General features: G+C 43.3%; 1 protein-coding gene across 6 annotated transcripts in view; it reads right to left on the bottom strand.

Annotated features, from left to right (window-relative positions):
- SLC22A18 (solute carrier family 22 member 18) overlaps positions 1–14,663 on the bottom strand; it is a 127,540-nt gene that overhangs the window by 93,537 nt on the left and 19,340 nt on the right. For 3 of the 6 annotated variants that reach the window (XM_054025402.1, XM_054025401.1, XM_054025405.1), the window contains 2 exons: positions 4,818–4,901; positions 1,736–1,978 (listed from right to left, as the gene is read on the bottom strand). In XM_054025402.1, the coding sequence (XP_053881377.1) occupies positions 1,736–1,978; positions 4,818–4,853 (279 nt within the window). In that variant the 5' untranslated portion in view covers positions 4,854–4,901. Of the gene's footprint in view, positions 1–1,735; positions 1,979–4,817; positions 4,905–14,663 lie in introns of those variants that run through there. The other 3 variants (XM_054025403.1, XM_054025404.1, XM_054025406.1) reach the window with 3 other exon arrangements.

Below are 14,663 nucleotides of genomic sequence, written 5' to 3'. Positions count from 1 at the left end.
CTAAATACACTAAGCACATTTTGTAAATGAGAGAGCCACCTTGCATTGCCATATGGAGTACCCTGGAACATCTGATACTGTGCACTGGATAAAATTAATTTGCCTAAAAATGTACATATGTAGAAAATCACTCAAATAGCTTCCTTCTTGTAGCCAGCCAACACTTAATACTCCAATGTTAGTTCATCATCCTCAGGTATTTAGAGGGACATTATAAATGCAAGACATTTTACTTTCTGGACAGTTTTACTCACTATTTATTACAACCAGTATTTGAGAATACTGCTGCTGAAAGAGTAAAGCAAATAATATATCTAGCGCAGATATTTCTGTGGGTTTACTCTTTGTATTGGAGACAGCTTGGTGAATAGTCAGCATTCCTTCTGTGCGGAAAGTTAGTTTTACTCCTTAGTCTCATAGTCCAACGTGATTACATCAGTCGCCCACAGACAAGCACAAAAAGACCATGCAACAGCGCAGCCACTGTTGGACTGGTTTATGAAAGAGGGGCACAGAGTGGATTGTCTCTGGAGACGCAGAGATGGGAGAGAGCAGGCGAGAGAAGAAAAATAAGAGGAAGAGCTCAGACCTGTGTGAATGGAGTAGAAACTACATTTTTACTTGATAATATCCCTTTAAAATGACCTGCAACTTGATTACTGCAGCATCCTCCAGTCTGGCTTTGGCATCTACAACTCTGTGCCCTCTAGGCCACTGAAAATGCTGCTACAGAGATCGTCTTCTTGACTCATTGTTCTGATCACACCAACACCACTTTTGAGACCCGCCCTTGACTCCCCCTCCTCCACTGCATCAGACAGAAATGTCTTGGCCTTCCATGCAGACACCTTCACAATTCAGCCCTGCCATAACTAATCCATCCTATTATCTTAATGCAACCTCAATCCCCACCTCTACTTGGACAACAGGGCCAGTTGCAATCTTCCACAAACACTTTTGCTCTCTCTACCACGTAGCCTCTTATATGTGGGGAAAGTGCCCTGCCAAAATCTGTAACGCCGCTATTTTATTGACCTTCAAATCCCTCCTTAAAACCACCTCTTGCATGGTGTCTACAGAAAGCTGCCACCCGAGAACCACTAGACAAGTGACACATTGTGATTACAGGCTCCTGATTGGCTTATTACACATACGTACTGTGCACAAAGCAGTCTACGCTAAGATATTCTATTATTGTTACCCTATGCTCCTTCCCCATGCCTGCTTGTTAGTTCACCTACCTACTACAGCTTGTGTTTTAGATTATAAACTCTTTGGGGCAGGGACTGCACTTTGTGTTTGCACAGGGCCCAGCATAATGCAGCACACGTCTGGCGGAGGCCTCTAGGCACTACTGCAATATAAATAATAATCATCTGCCTGCCGTGCTTAATTGGTAATGAAAGAGGTGCCAGGGCTCAAGCAATTTCATAATTGACGCGGCAAGCCCAAAGGTCCTGGGGGTATGAATTGCCAAGCCTAGAGGTACTGGGGCTTAGCCTGGCAAGCCCTGGCACAAATTAAGTACTGTCTGCCTGTCATTACTTATGTGCATCTATTCACCCTAAGTACATAGAGTGCCATGTGAAAGGCCACTACATTCACTTACATCTGACTCTAAACTTTCTCCCCTCTTTCCTGGTAGAAAGTCTCCTGTAATGTTGTTGAAAAACTGAATAGTCCGTGTTGAAAGAAAGTGGTCTGCTCTATTAAAGCAGACTCAAATGGTACTCACTGGAATGATCCCAATCTGCATGAACAAGCAGGTCAGGTCCATGGCTGTAATCAAATAGGTGAGCCGGATCACCTGTTGCCTTTGGATCATATTTTCTGGCTTGTTCTGGTCCTGCAAGATCACTCTCTTGAATTTCAGCTCCTGTTTCTCTCCTCCAGAGCTGGCCCCTTCATTCATGTTGGCCGGGGAATGGCTTATAACACACTGCCCAGGCTGAAATGTAACCTGAAAGGGAACTTTCAGCTAGGAACATGAGCTCATTTACAGGCAAGGTGCAAAAGTCACATTTGCAATTTGAGGCTTAAGTGCATGAAAGCTGCTGAGTCACTGTGTTTTGCTGAGTATTTTTTTTTTTTCATTTTTACAAATGGAGACCTTCTGTTACCTTTGATCCAGGCATTAGCGTGGATCACTTTAATGACAAGAAATCTCATTCATGTTTCTTGTTCTAGATTTAACCATTGGATTAAACAGAACTGTCGTAGTGTTAAAGAAGAAGATCATTGTTAGAATCCCAGCAGAGCAGAAGTTGAACTCAGTACTAAAGGGCTAAAATTATAGAGCACAACAATCTCTCACTTTGTAATTTTTACTGCATCAGCACCTTAAGGGCATGTTGCAGGAGTGGGCAAACTACAGCCCGTGGGCCGGCCCTGGCCCATCAGGGCTTTGGATCCGGCCTGCGGGATTGCCAATGGGAGCTTTGGGGGAGGTACCCACAGGTGAGGGCAGCGCGCGGAGCCCTCTGCCCTCCCTCCCCCAGGGGCCGCAGGGACATGGTGCCGGCCGCTTCCGGGAGTGGCGTGGGGCCAGGACAGGCAGGCAGGGAGCCTGCCCTGGCCCCGCTGTGCGCCGCTGCCACCCTAGAGCCACTCCAGGTAAGCAGCGCCAGGCCGGAGCCCATACCCTGAACCCCTCCTGCACCCCACATCCCAACCCCCTGCCCTGAGCCCCCTGCCGCACCCCTCCTGCACCCCAACCCCCTTCCCTGAGCCCCCTGCCGCACCCCTCCTGCACCCCAACCCCCTTCCCTGAGCCCCCTGTCGCACCCCACACTCCCACCTCCTGCCCCAGCCCTACATTCATGGACCTGCATGCAATTTCCCCACGCAGATGTGGTCCTCAGGCCAAAAAGTTTGCCCACCCCTGGTATGTTGAGTCACCACTTTTTTCAGCCAACTGTTTTGGCTTCTCTAAGTGCTGGCTCTTTAAAAAACAAAAAATGGCAAGCCAAAATAAACATGATTAGTACTGAGTCTTTGTGCTACTTTTAATGGATCTGTGCAGACACTGGGCCAACCCCTGCTCTCTCACTCATAGATATAGAAGGTAATCTGCAGCTACACCTAAAGTAGAACTGGACCCTATGGCTCTAAAAGGGAATGTAAAGGGCAACCTGTGATCTTTAGGGAAAACAAACAGAGAGCCAACAACTGAGAGCTTTGACTCCAATGAGAAAGTGCATTTACTCCATGCTTTTAAGGTTTCAGATGGGTGATCAGCTGCCGGTGCTCTCTTACTGACTTAGTCATGGCTCGACCCATTTATTGTAGTTAGTAGACTGACATATGCCATATGTGCTTGTTATTATTTAATATTTATATTTCCATGGGGTCCAGAGGCCCAGATTTGGGATCCATTCATAAATTTTAAGGCCAGAAGGGATCACTGTGATCTACTAGTCCAGCCTTACTGCGGGGTACAGCCCCCGGTGGAGCATAAAGCAGTGGTCTCCAAAGTGGGGTGCATGCACCCCAAGGGGTGCGCAAGAAGATCCTTGGGGTGCGTGGCAGGAGGAGCAGGAGTCTGAGTGGCATTTTTTTTTTTTTTTGCTTCGGCGCAGCAGGGGGTGCATGCTCAAAATTATTTTACTGATGGAGTGCGCGATCAAAAAAGTTTGGAGACAACTGGCATAAAGGACTCGCTGAAGGGAGAAGGTGGAAGTCACATGGATTGAGATGAGGACTAACAACACATCCGAGGGGTTTGCAAGGCAAGTGATTGTTTCATTTTCCTGATGGTGGTTCAAGTTTTCAAAAGTTTAAGAAACACTGGTTTAGTCCAACCTTCTACAGAACACATGCCATAGAACTTCAGCCAGTGATCGTGCATCAAGCCAGGTCCCCATTGTGGTAGGAGCTGCACAAACACACAGCCTGCAAACACTCACATGTGACTTCACTGACACTGAAGTCAGTGAAGCCAGTCCAGGATTGCCAACCCCAAGTGTTCAAAATTCACGAGTCAGGTCCCCAAAAGCCCAGAAGACTGGCTTTAAAAAAATCATGCAATTTAAAAAACAATATGATTTTGGCCTCTTTTTATTTACCTGTTGATTTCTGAACCTGTAGGGTCACACTTTATAACTTTTTTCTGCAATAAAGGCTGGAAATTGACCTAATTTACCTGACTCCAGGAGCTGAGGCTCTAAGAAAAATACCAAATTTTGCAAGACTCATGATAAACAGTGACAATGGCACATCTATAAAATGACCTGTGTGTGTTTGCAGGGTTGAGGGATAGCTTGGTGGTTTGAGCATTGGCCTGCTAAACCCAGGATTGAGAGTGCAATCCTTGAGGGGGCCATTTAGGGATCTGGGGCAAAATCTGTTTTGGGATTGGTCCTGCTTTGAGCAGGGGGTTGGACTAGATGACCTCCTGAGGTCCCTTTCAACCCTGATATTCTATGATTTCATAGATGTTGTCATGGTCCTTGTAACTCTGTTGGGGAGGCAGATTGTAAACATTTTGGAGCAGGGGCCATCTTTTTTATCTGTATTTGTACTGAGCCTCGCACAATTGGACCCTGGCCCATGACAAGGGTCTTAGCCGGCACTACCACAATACAAATAAATAAGGGGATGCGTGGAGGTTTCATGTTACACAGGGAGGTGTTACCCTGGTCAGAGGGTTCAGAGCAACACCATATTTTGCCAACTGAGCTGCAGCATGAAGAGCTGAAAGCAACACAGAGAAGACACATGGTTATCGACTCTGATATTGTAAAGGCCATGCTCAAGTAGAGTCAAACCCCTATAAAACCAGGGGCACATTTGTCACTAAAGAAGAGGAATTTACTTACAGGCTGATGGTTTTGTGGAAGTTTGGTGCTAAACATTCAACTCATCTAAGCATGAAAGAATGCGTTCTTCAGCAGCTGAATTTCCTGGAAGAGAGGAGCAAACAGTGTAAAACAAAACTTCCTGGTTGGGTGTATGATAGGACAGGGGACTGTGAACAAATTATAACACTCAATATAAGAGTAAAATTAACAACAAAACTCGGTCTTAGAGATTTTGAGACAATCAGAAATCCAGTCCAGACAAAGAACATGTAATTACTTGTCGCTTACAGAAAAAGCTGCTGACCTGCACTTAAAAATCATCAGTGAGTTGATTGATCAGCATGTTTAAATTGGAGCTGAAAACAGCCTTTGTAAAGGCTACTAAAGGAATTTGGTCACACACCCCACTACTTCTCCCAGTGCTCCATACTGCACTGCCAAAAGGAGTCTGTATGTAGTCTCCCTAAGTGCACTTTGGCCTGACCTGACGTTTACTGGCACTAAGAAAGGAACTGAGATGAGAGGCCAGTTTTGATGTCTAGCCTGTGGATCAACGTACTGAAGGGACAAGACTCTAAAAAGGGTACGCCTAAAGTTAAGCTCCGAGGCCCAGATTTTCAATATTCACACCTCTAATTTTGGATGAGCCAATTAATTGAGGAACAGCTGCTCTGTCTGGCATGTTCCTCTTTGAAGTCACAGTAAGTTACAACACAAAATTCATCAAAAGCTACTGCTTATCAGTATGATTTCACACCTCGGCTAGGAGGCAGTGTGGATGTGCCCAGCAGGGTTTGGCTTTTTGAGAGGTATCAGAATGGCCTCTGTTCCATGGGATCTTCACTGATATCTCCCACAGATCTCCAGATAATGCAGCTCATTGCAATCATTCCCACTTTACCAATGTGAAGCTTCCAGCCCCACAAGGATGCATGACTAGATGGTCTCTGCTCTCTTTCCACGGAGCTTTACAAGGGAAGGGAGCATCCTGCCTTGAGCCTCAATATCTAACTCCACTACAGCCATCTTTCCTAGAACACTTCGTCAGTAGATGGAGCACTTCACCCAGGGAGCACATTGCAAATAGGGAGATGGCAGAGATAACAATCCTACACTTCCTTAATGGAGAAGGCCCTGAGCACCATGCCAGTTAAACAAGCACACCCAGCTCCTACCGAAGTGCAACAGGGGCTGCACCCACACAACTGATAGGATGACAATTCCCAGGATCTTTACATTCAGGGTTCTACATAGCTTTCCTCGTGTTTACTCTCCCCTGTCCTCTCATTCACAGCCTAGCCCTGCCTAGACAGTTTTATTTAGCCTCCAGCAAAATCAGTTTTTGCTGAAAACAGAGAAGGAGGAAAGAGGAGTGGGGAAAGGAGGGAGCAGATCTTGGGGTAGAGATATGGGGTTGAGAGAGAGAGGCTTAAAGAACTGGTGGAGAGTCTGGCGCATGAAGTTAAGCCTTTGCTGAATCAATCTGAGGCTGAACCTTCCTGCTTTTACTTATTCCCACTCTGTATTTTTCACAGTGGCTACACACAGAGTGGCAGATTAATTTTCTGATTTCAAACCAGTTCTGTTGATCTTTAAAGGTCTGATCTAAAACCTGCTGAAATCAATGGAAAGAGTTCCATGGGCTTTGGATCAGGGCCTAAAGTCTCTTGCTCTGTCTCAGTTCTTATCCTTGGACCTTGCCTCTGTAGGGACATCACGATGGTACATTTAGTATGTTGGCCCTTATGATGTGGGACTCAGGGTACGTCTATACTACCTGCCGGATCGGCGGGCAGTGTTCGATGTATCGGGGATCGATTTACCGCGTCTCATCTAGAAGCGATAAATCGATCCCCGAATTGACGCCCGTATTCCACCTCGGCAGGAGGAGTAAGCAGAGTCAACGGGGGAGCCGCGATGGTCGACTTGCTGCCGTGAGGATGGCAAGGTAAGTCGAACTAAGCTACTTCGACTTCAGCTACATGAATAGCGTAGCTGAAGTTGTGTATCTTAGTTCGACCCGCCCCCCACTAGTGTAGCCCATTTCTCAGTCCACCTTGGCACCATATCTCAGACCAAAAAACTTTTCCTTCAAAAACTTATTTTTATTAGAGCAGCTACAAAAAAGTGAAAGCTAATTTTGTTAAAAATGTCACAGTTGTTTTCAATTTAAAGTGGTTCAAATTAACCCCTTTTTAGTTTTATGGGTTCCCTCCCTTCCCCAATATTATTTTTAAATGAAAACCACAATATATTTTTGTTGTATACCAGAAACCTGATTTTTTTCGTTTTTGAAAACTAAAACTTTCAATAACAAAAACATATTTAGGCCTGAATTTTTTCATTGCAATTCTTATTTTTTAAAACTAGGTCATTTTTCAACAGCAAACAACAAACAAAAACCCACAAGAAACCCCTCCCCCACCCAACTAATTCAAACATTTTCAACCAGCTCTGGGTTTTATTATGAGCATGCACACACATACAGACACATACGGTCCTGCAAGCCATTTTCCTTCCACCCCTTTTTTCTTCAGTAGCACCTCACCCCACTTTTGTCTCATGTGGGTGGGTTTTGTTATATTCCCTGGCAGTACTTCCATAATCTAGTTACCCTGAATTATCAGACAGTGCTCCTAGCACCATGGTGGCAGAAAAGTGGCTTGGGGAAAGGATGCTTTATTATTAACATTTTATCAGACGACCCTGCAGAACTAAAGAAGCCATAGTAGGTGCGGACTGTGGAGAAAAGGTTCTTCTTTCTTCAACATGGCCAGAAATGACCCATTCTCATAGATCTTAAGGCCAGAAGGGACCATTATGATTATCTAGTCTGACCGACACCATTATAACACATGCCATACAAAAAAAAAAAAAAAAAGAAGAAGATGGAGAATCCACCACTTCCCTTGGTAGTTTGTTCCAACAGCGTTAATCATTCTAGTTAACACAAATTGCACAAGGAGATTTCATGGATTACAGTTAACTAAGTACAAGAGAAATTGTTTTTTCACCTGAATTTTTGGTGGTGAAGCTTTTCGTCCCGATAATGCAAACACACACATGCTTTCCTGAGAATAGCCCTATTGAAGTCAGTAAGTATCTGCAAGATTGCCTTGCATTTAATTAACCTATCTACCTTATTTCTAGCTTCCTACATGTTACATCCTATACATGCATTTTTAAAATGCTACCCCTTTGAAATCAGATGCCCTCCTAATGGGCCACACTGCATGATTACTAACTTGTTTCCAGGGCAAAATTCTTCTTACCAAGTCTGGAATGATGGGTATGCACCATCTAAAACCAGTGGTCATCTATTGTGCATGCTAACTAGATCCAGTATATAGCTCAAGTCAGCAGAATCTCTGTTATATTTAACCCAGACTTCCTTGTACATGACAATATTCAATCATCAAAGAACTAATTGTATTAATTTAAAAAGATGGAGTGAGTGAGGGAGATTAAATTAAATCATTTAAAAGACAGAGACAAAAAAGCCTCAGCATCGCTCTTCCCATTCTCTATATGGCTGTAATCCTGACCCTGGAACTGCTACTTTTTGGTGGAACTTATGGGCAAAGGGCAAACTTCACCATTGGCATCAGAAAGCCCCATTCCACTGAAGTCCAAGTAGCCTGGCACACACTTATACCAGTGGTAAACTTGGTTCTTCAACGTAGCTGAGAGTCAACAACAGTTTGAGAAAAATATGTTTGGCTGAAACTTGCAGACTCAGATGTACCATCGGGTCAAATTCTACTCTTGGTTACCTCGCTATAAACTTCCACCGAAGCCAATGACACTTTAAAATGGAAATCTTGTTAATTAACTCGTTGATCTTTGGTAGTAGTAACATTAGTGAAGAATTAGCATTGACGTAGCATAACAGTTTTATCTGAAAGCACCTTGCTAGAGTTAGTAGACTAGCTAATTGTTGATAGCATGTGATAACTAATTTGTCACACTTTAAAAAAAATTAGGGCTGTCACGTAATTACAAAAAATGAATCGTGATTAATCTTGCGATCAAAAAAATTAATCGCATGATTAATCGCACTGTTAAACAATAACAGAATACCATTTACAAATGTCAAATTATGCACAAAAAAATAACTGCATTCAAAAATAAAACAATGTAAAACTTTAGTGCCTACAAGTCCACACAGTCCTACTTCAGCCAATCACTCAGACAAACAAGTTTGGTTATATTTGTAGGAGATAATGGTGCCCGCTTCTTGTTTACAATGTCACCTGAAAGTGAGAACAGACATTCACATGGCACTGTTGTAACCGGTGTTGCAAGATATTTACATGCCAGATGTGCTAAAGATTCATATGTCCCTTCATGCTTCAACCCCCATTCCAGAGGACATGCATCCATGCTTATGACAGATTCTGCTCAATAACAATCCAAAGCAGAGCAGCCGATACATATTCACTTTCATCATCTGAGTCAGATGCCACTAGCAGAAGGTTGATTTTCTTTTTTGGTCGTTCGGGTTCTGTAGTTTCAGCATTTGAGTGAGGCTCTTTTAAGACTTCTGAAAGCATGCTTTACAACTCGGCCCTCTCAGATTTTGGACGGAACTTCAGATTCTTAAACCTTGGGTGGAGTGCTGTAGCTATTTTTAGAAATCTCACATTGGTACCTTCTTTACATTTTGTCAAATCTGCAGTGACAGTGTTTGTAAATCAAACATGTACTGGGTCACCATCCGAGACTGCTATAACATGAAATATATGACAGAATGTGGGTAAAACAGAGCAGGGAACATAGAATTCTCCCCAAAGGAGTTGTCACAAATTTAATTAACACACTTTTTTTTAACAAACATCATCAGCATGGACATGGGCGGTGAGTTCTATGGGCCCATAGTGCCTGGGCACCAGGAATATTCCTGGTGCCCAGACACCATGGGCCCGGCTCCAGCACTGTCTGAGGCCAGGTTTCTTCCTCAGCCCTGCCTTCCGCCCCTGGGCACTCCCCCCCATCCTCTGGGCCATTTAAAACAGCCTGGGCCCCCCACTCACCACCGGCAGCGCAGGGGGGCTGAGAGGCTTCCTGCCTGCTCGCTCCAAGTGTCTGCTGGCTCCTGGTGGGGTGGGTCTGTGTCCCACCCAAAGCGTCCCTGTGGCCAATGGGAAGCTTCAGGGGCAGCAGCACATAGGACCTCTGGCCCACCCTGCCTAGGAGCCCCAGGTAAGTGCTGCACTCCTCCATCCCCTCCCAGAGCCTGCACCCCCACCCCTTTCCCACACCCTGCTCCAGCTCCCAAACTCCCTCCCACAGCCTGCACTCCAGATCCCCTCCCCCACCAAAACTCCCTCCCAAAGCCCAATTTCTCACCCATCCTGCACCCCAATCCCCTGCCCCAGCCCAGGGCCTGCACCCAAGACCTCCTCCCCCCGACCCAAACTCCTTCCCAGAGCCTTAGGCAGCTGGGGGCTGGAGTTTAGGGGGGGGCGCGCCTCTGGCATTCTGAACACCACCAGAATGTCGCCCTGAGCATGGAAGCATGTTCTCTGGAACGGTGTCTGAAGCACGAAGGGGCATACGGAATGTTTATCATATCTGGCTAAATACCTTGCAACACTTGCTTCAAAAGTGCCATGCAAGCACCTGTTCTCACTTTCACGTGACATTGTAAATAAGAAGCAGGCAACATTATCTCCCATGAATGTAAACAAACTTATTTGCCTTAGTGATTGGCTGAACAAGAAATAGGACTGAGTGGACTTGTAGGTGCTAAAGTTTTACATTGTTTTGTTCTTGAGCGCAGTTATGTAACCAAAAAAATCTACATTTGTTACACTTACAAGTTACACTTTTATGATAGAGATTGCATTACAGTACTTGTATGAGGTGAATTGAAAAATACTATTTCTTTTGTTTATCATTTTTACAGTGCAAATATTTGTAATAAAAATAATATAAAGTTAGCACTGTACACTTTGTATTCTGTGTTGTAATTGAAATCAATATATTTGAAAATGTAGAAAACATCCAAAAATAAGTGGTATTCTATTATTAACCATGTGATTAATTGTGCGATTAACTTTTTTAATCACAATTAATCTTTTGAGTTAATCGCGTGAGTTAACTGCGATTAATCGACAGCCCTAAAAAAATGAAAACTCATTCATTTAAAAAGCAGAAATAAATGGACTGCTAGAGCAAATGGAAAAGGACTTATTAGTACAGACCAGATACACTACAGAGCGTGGGCTGGGTTGAGAAGGCAAAGGTGGAGGGAAGGAAAAGACAGGAAACAAATCTGTTGTGAATACTATGCTGATTGTGCTGACTGCCATCCCTCATTGTATTCACTGATGAAAGTTATCTGAGATGCATTTTACAGTGTTGATGAATGATGGTCTATCTAACTCCGCCTCCCTGATGTTTGTTTACCTGGCAATTGCTGGAAGAACACAAAGAGTGGGAAAGCAGAGCACATCTTCAAAACAAGGGTTTTCACAGCTTAATGACTCTTTTTATTATTCAGGCAGAATTCCCACTGAAGTCTCTGGTTGTGAAATCAAGGCTTTCTAAAAGAGAGTGTATTGGGGGTATGGGAACCTGTCCACAGCAAAGCTACTGCTTGGAAATCAAATGTTAATTTAAAAAAGGTTAGGGGGGTTTTCTTTAGATTCTTAAATAAATTAATGGTGAAGAATCTGTAAACAGTCTCCACTGTTCAGCAGTAGATAGCAATTTTTATTAAGTAGTTTAAGGTTCCTTTTTCAATTTAACATGTATAGGAACTATTCAACCTCATCTCTAGTATCGCTGAGCAGGTTGGGTGAAATCCACCCCCCTCTGCAAAGGGCCAGAAAAAAGGCTGACGGACCACTAAATACAGGGAATACATGGAATGTGAAAATAGCTTAAAAGCTGCTTTCCCTTCTGGCTGTCCTGTCCCTGCACCATTTAAGACTCAAAATAGAGCAAGGACCAATAGTCAAGGAACTATTATATTAGTATGTTGCTTAAACACTGTCAAATCTACAATTTAGATGTAAAAAGATTCAATGAAGACAATTATATTGTTACTTATCCTCAAGGTTCTACCTCCTTAAATCCCTTGTGATAGCACCCAGGAAGGGACAAGAGGGAGAAAGATCCTAAAACAAACTCAACATGTATGCTAAACTGCTTTAATGATGTTAACTACTAAAAGGAAGTATTTGACTCTGGGGTCCTTCAAAGCCATGGGCTCTTGCCTGGTCTGATACGCATCCTAAGAATAGCAGCAGAAAGGAAATGGTCCTCTGCATTTCTCTCTGGGGACAGAGTACAGACAGCTTCCTCATCAAAAAAAGAACAGGAGTACTTGTGGCATCTTAGAGACTAACAAATTTCTAATAAATTTGTTAGTCTCTAAGGTGCCACAAATACTCCTGTTCTTTTTGCGGCTACAGACTAACACAGCTGCTATTCTGAAACCTCTCATCAAAAAACATTCTCCTAACAAGCATCCAAGAATGCTGTGAGAGTGAGCTCTTGTTACTCAACACTTTACATTAGTCCCCCCATCTTTGACTGAAATGGTCTCATTTGTAATCTGGTGAAAGATTTATATAGTTAAGCAAACAAGAGGGTATATGGTCTGATATTGCCAGAATTATGTCCCATGTTTGTTGACTGATTTATTCCTTTGTCTAACTGTGTTAAAAAAAAGCAGCTCACTAATGAATGGAAAAAACTCACATGGCCAGCAGAAAAGCCATGTTTAGTTTACAAAAAAAACACAAGCTTTAGGGATTTTCATAAAAACGACAGAGACAGTCCAAATCACCAATTAAATCAGACTCCCAGTGGCTGCAGATTTCTTCTGGCTCTTTCTATGTGGGTATTCAATTGCAAAGAGCAATTATTTATAATTTGTTCTTATACAATACTGGTGTGCTTATTCTGCCTTGCACGTTTTTTGTAAAATGGAAACGACTATTGTTCTTTCTTTCGGTAAGTCCTTTGTTACGTTGCATATTAAACTGCAAATCACATTCTGTCTCAGCTATGACTGATTATTATTATTAATATTTTAATGGGAGAGCTCAAAAACCCAATCTGAGATTGGGGCTCCATTGGGGTCTGAACAAAACACATTGTAAGAGAGAGTCCCCGGCCCAAAGAGTTTACAATCCAGACAAGACCAAAGGGTGAGAGAAGGGAAGGACTGTAACCCTCATTTTACAGATAGAGAACTAAGGATTTTGTGACTTGCCCAGGCTCACACAGGAAGTCTGTAGCTGAGCTGGGAAGTGAACTCAGATCTTCTTCCAAGTCCCAGTCCAAAGCCTAACCAAAAGACCATCCTTCCTAGTAATCTTCTGAATAAATGCAGTTGAAATATACCATTTTTGCATGCTTAAAATTGGCATCTTGATATATTTAAGGGTCAAGAGATCATGACAGTTGTCCCAGAGTTTGCATAAATTATTTGCAACAGTATAAATGGCCTGAATTCATTCTTTAATTGAACGGGGTGATGCCAGCCATGAATTGGATCACACAGAATAAATATCAATCTGCTTTACATCAGTGTGACCTCATTGGCTTCAACAGGACTTCACTAGGGCCAGATTCTGATACCCTTACTTATAATTTACTCTGTGCATAGTTCAGTTGTAATCAATGGAACAACTCGCTAGGTAAGGAACTCAGCGGGACCTCTGGCCCTAGTGTTGCATTGGCATATTTGAGAACTGTGCGTGGCCTGATGTATCTTTGCAACAAAACACAACACTTTGGAACCCATTTTCAATAATGACATTTGGTACACTCTCAACTGCAGCGAGAAACAAAAATCACCAAGCATGGCTGTTGTCATATTCAACGATGATATCATGGCATCATGTGTGTTCTCATGTGGCTGTATATAGTCCAATCTGTGAAGAGCAAGACCATGGAATAGATGTCACATAGGAATGTGCAGGCTCCCACTGAAGACTTGGGATGGCGCTTGGTCCTTTTTTCAATCAGTTCTTTGTGTCTGTCATCCTCAAAGTATTTACAGCCTTTACTGATAGTTGCTCTCCATTCCGGCCTGTCCTTGGCTGTGTCGTCAAAGTTATCAATATTTATGCTGCAATAAATTCGATTTGGCTTGTGGTGTCTGATTTGTTTTCGTTAACCATCCCCTAGTGCTTTCCGATTTTCAACTCGTCATAGATTCCTGAAAAAAGTTGTCTATCACCCATTCTGATAACATGACTTGTCCATCTAAGTTGATCTTTGAAGATTATTGCCTGGCTGGTTTTGTTAATATGTGAGATTTTGTCTTGCCAGTGGACCTTTAGAACAGAGCAGTGACAATGCATGTGAAAAATTTCAAGTTGCTTAATGTGTCTATGGTAAACCGTCCACGTATGAAAAGGATGTTATCACTGCTGCATAGTACACGATCGGTTTTGTTACCTGTTGATGGTGTGCTGGTTGTAGCCTATGGTGAAGGCTTCCAAAGGCTGGCTTACCTCTTGTAGTCAATTTGATATTTCTTGAGCCTGGGTCAGGGAACTATCACTTTAGATGGTACTACCAAGATACACAGGGGGAGGGCTAGCTTGGTGGTTTGAGCCTTGGCCTGCTAAACACAGGGTTGTGAGTTCAGTTCTTGAGGGGGCCACTTAGGGATCTAGGGCAAAATCAGTACTTGGTCCTGCTAGTGAAGGCAGGGGACTGGACTCAATGACCTTTCAGGGTTCCTTCCAGTTCTATGAGATAGGTATATCTCCATATATAAGTGATGGATGCTCTTTAGTTCTTCTGTACCATCAATGGTGATGTTTGGCTCAGTAATGAAGGTTGATGGACCTGGTTGGAAAAGGGCTTCACAGTTTTTTTCCAGGCTGATGGTGAGAG

Source organism: Malaclemys terrapin, chromosome 4 (assembly GCF_027887155.1).
Source record: "Malaclemys terrapin pileata isolate rMalTer1 chromosome 4, rMalTer1.hap1, whole genome shotgun sequence".
Classification (NCBI taxonomy): Eukaryota; Metazoa; Chordata; order Testudines; family Emydidae; genus Malaclemys; species Malaclemys terrapin.
The sequence above is the reverse complement of the archived record's forward strand: the minus strand, read 5'-3'. Positions and strand labels throughout refer to the sequence as shown.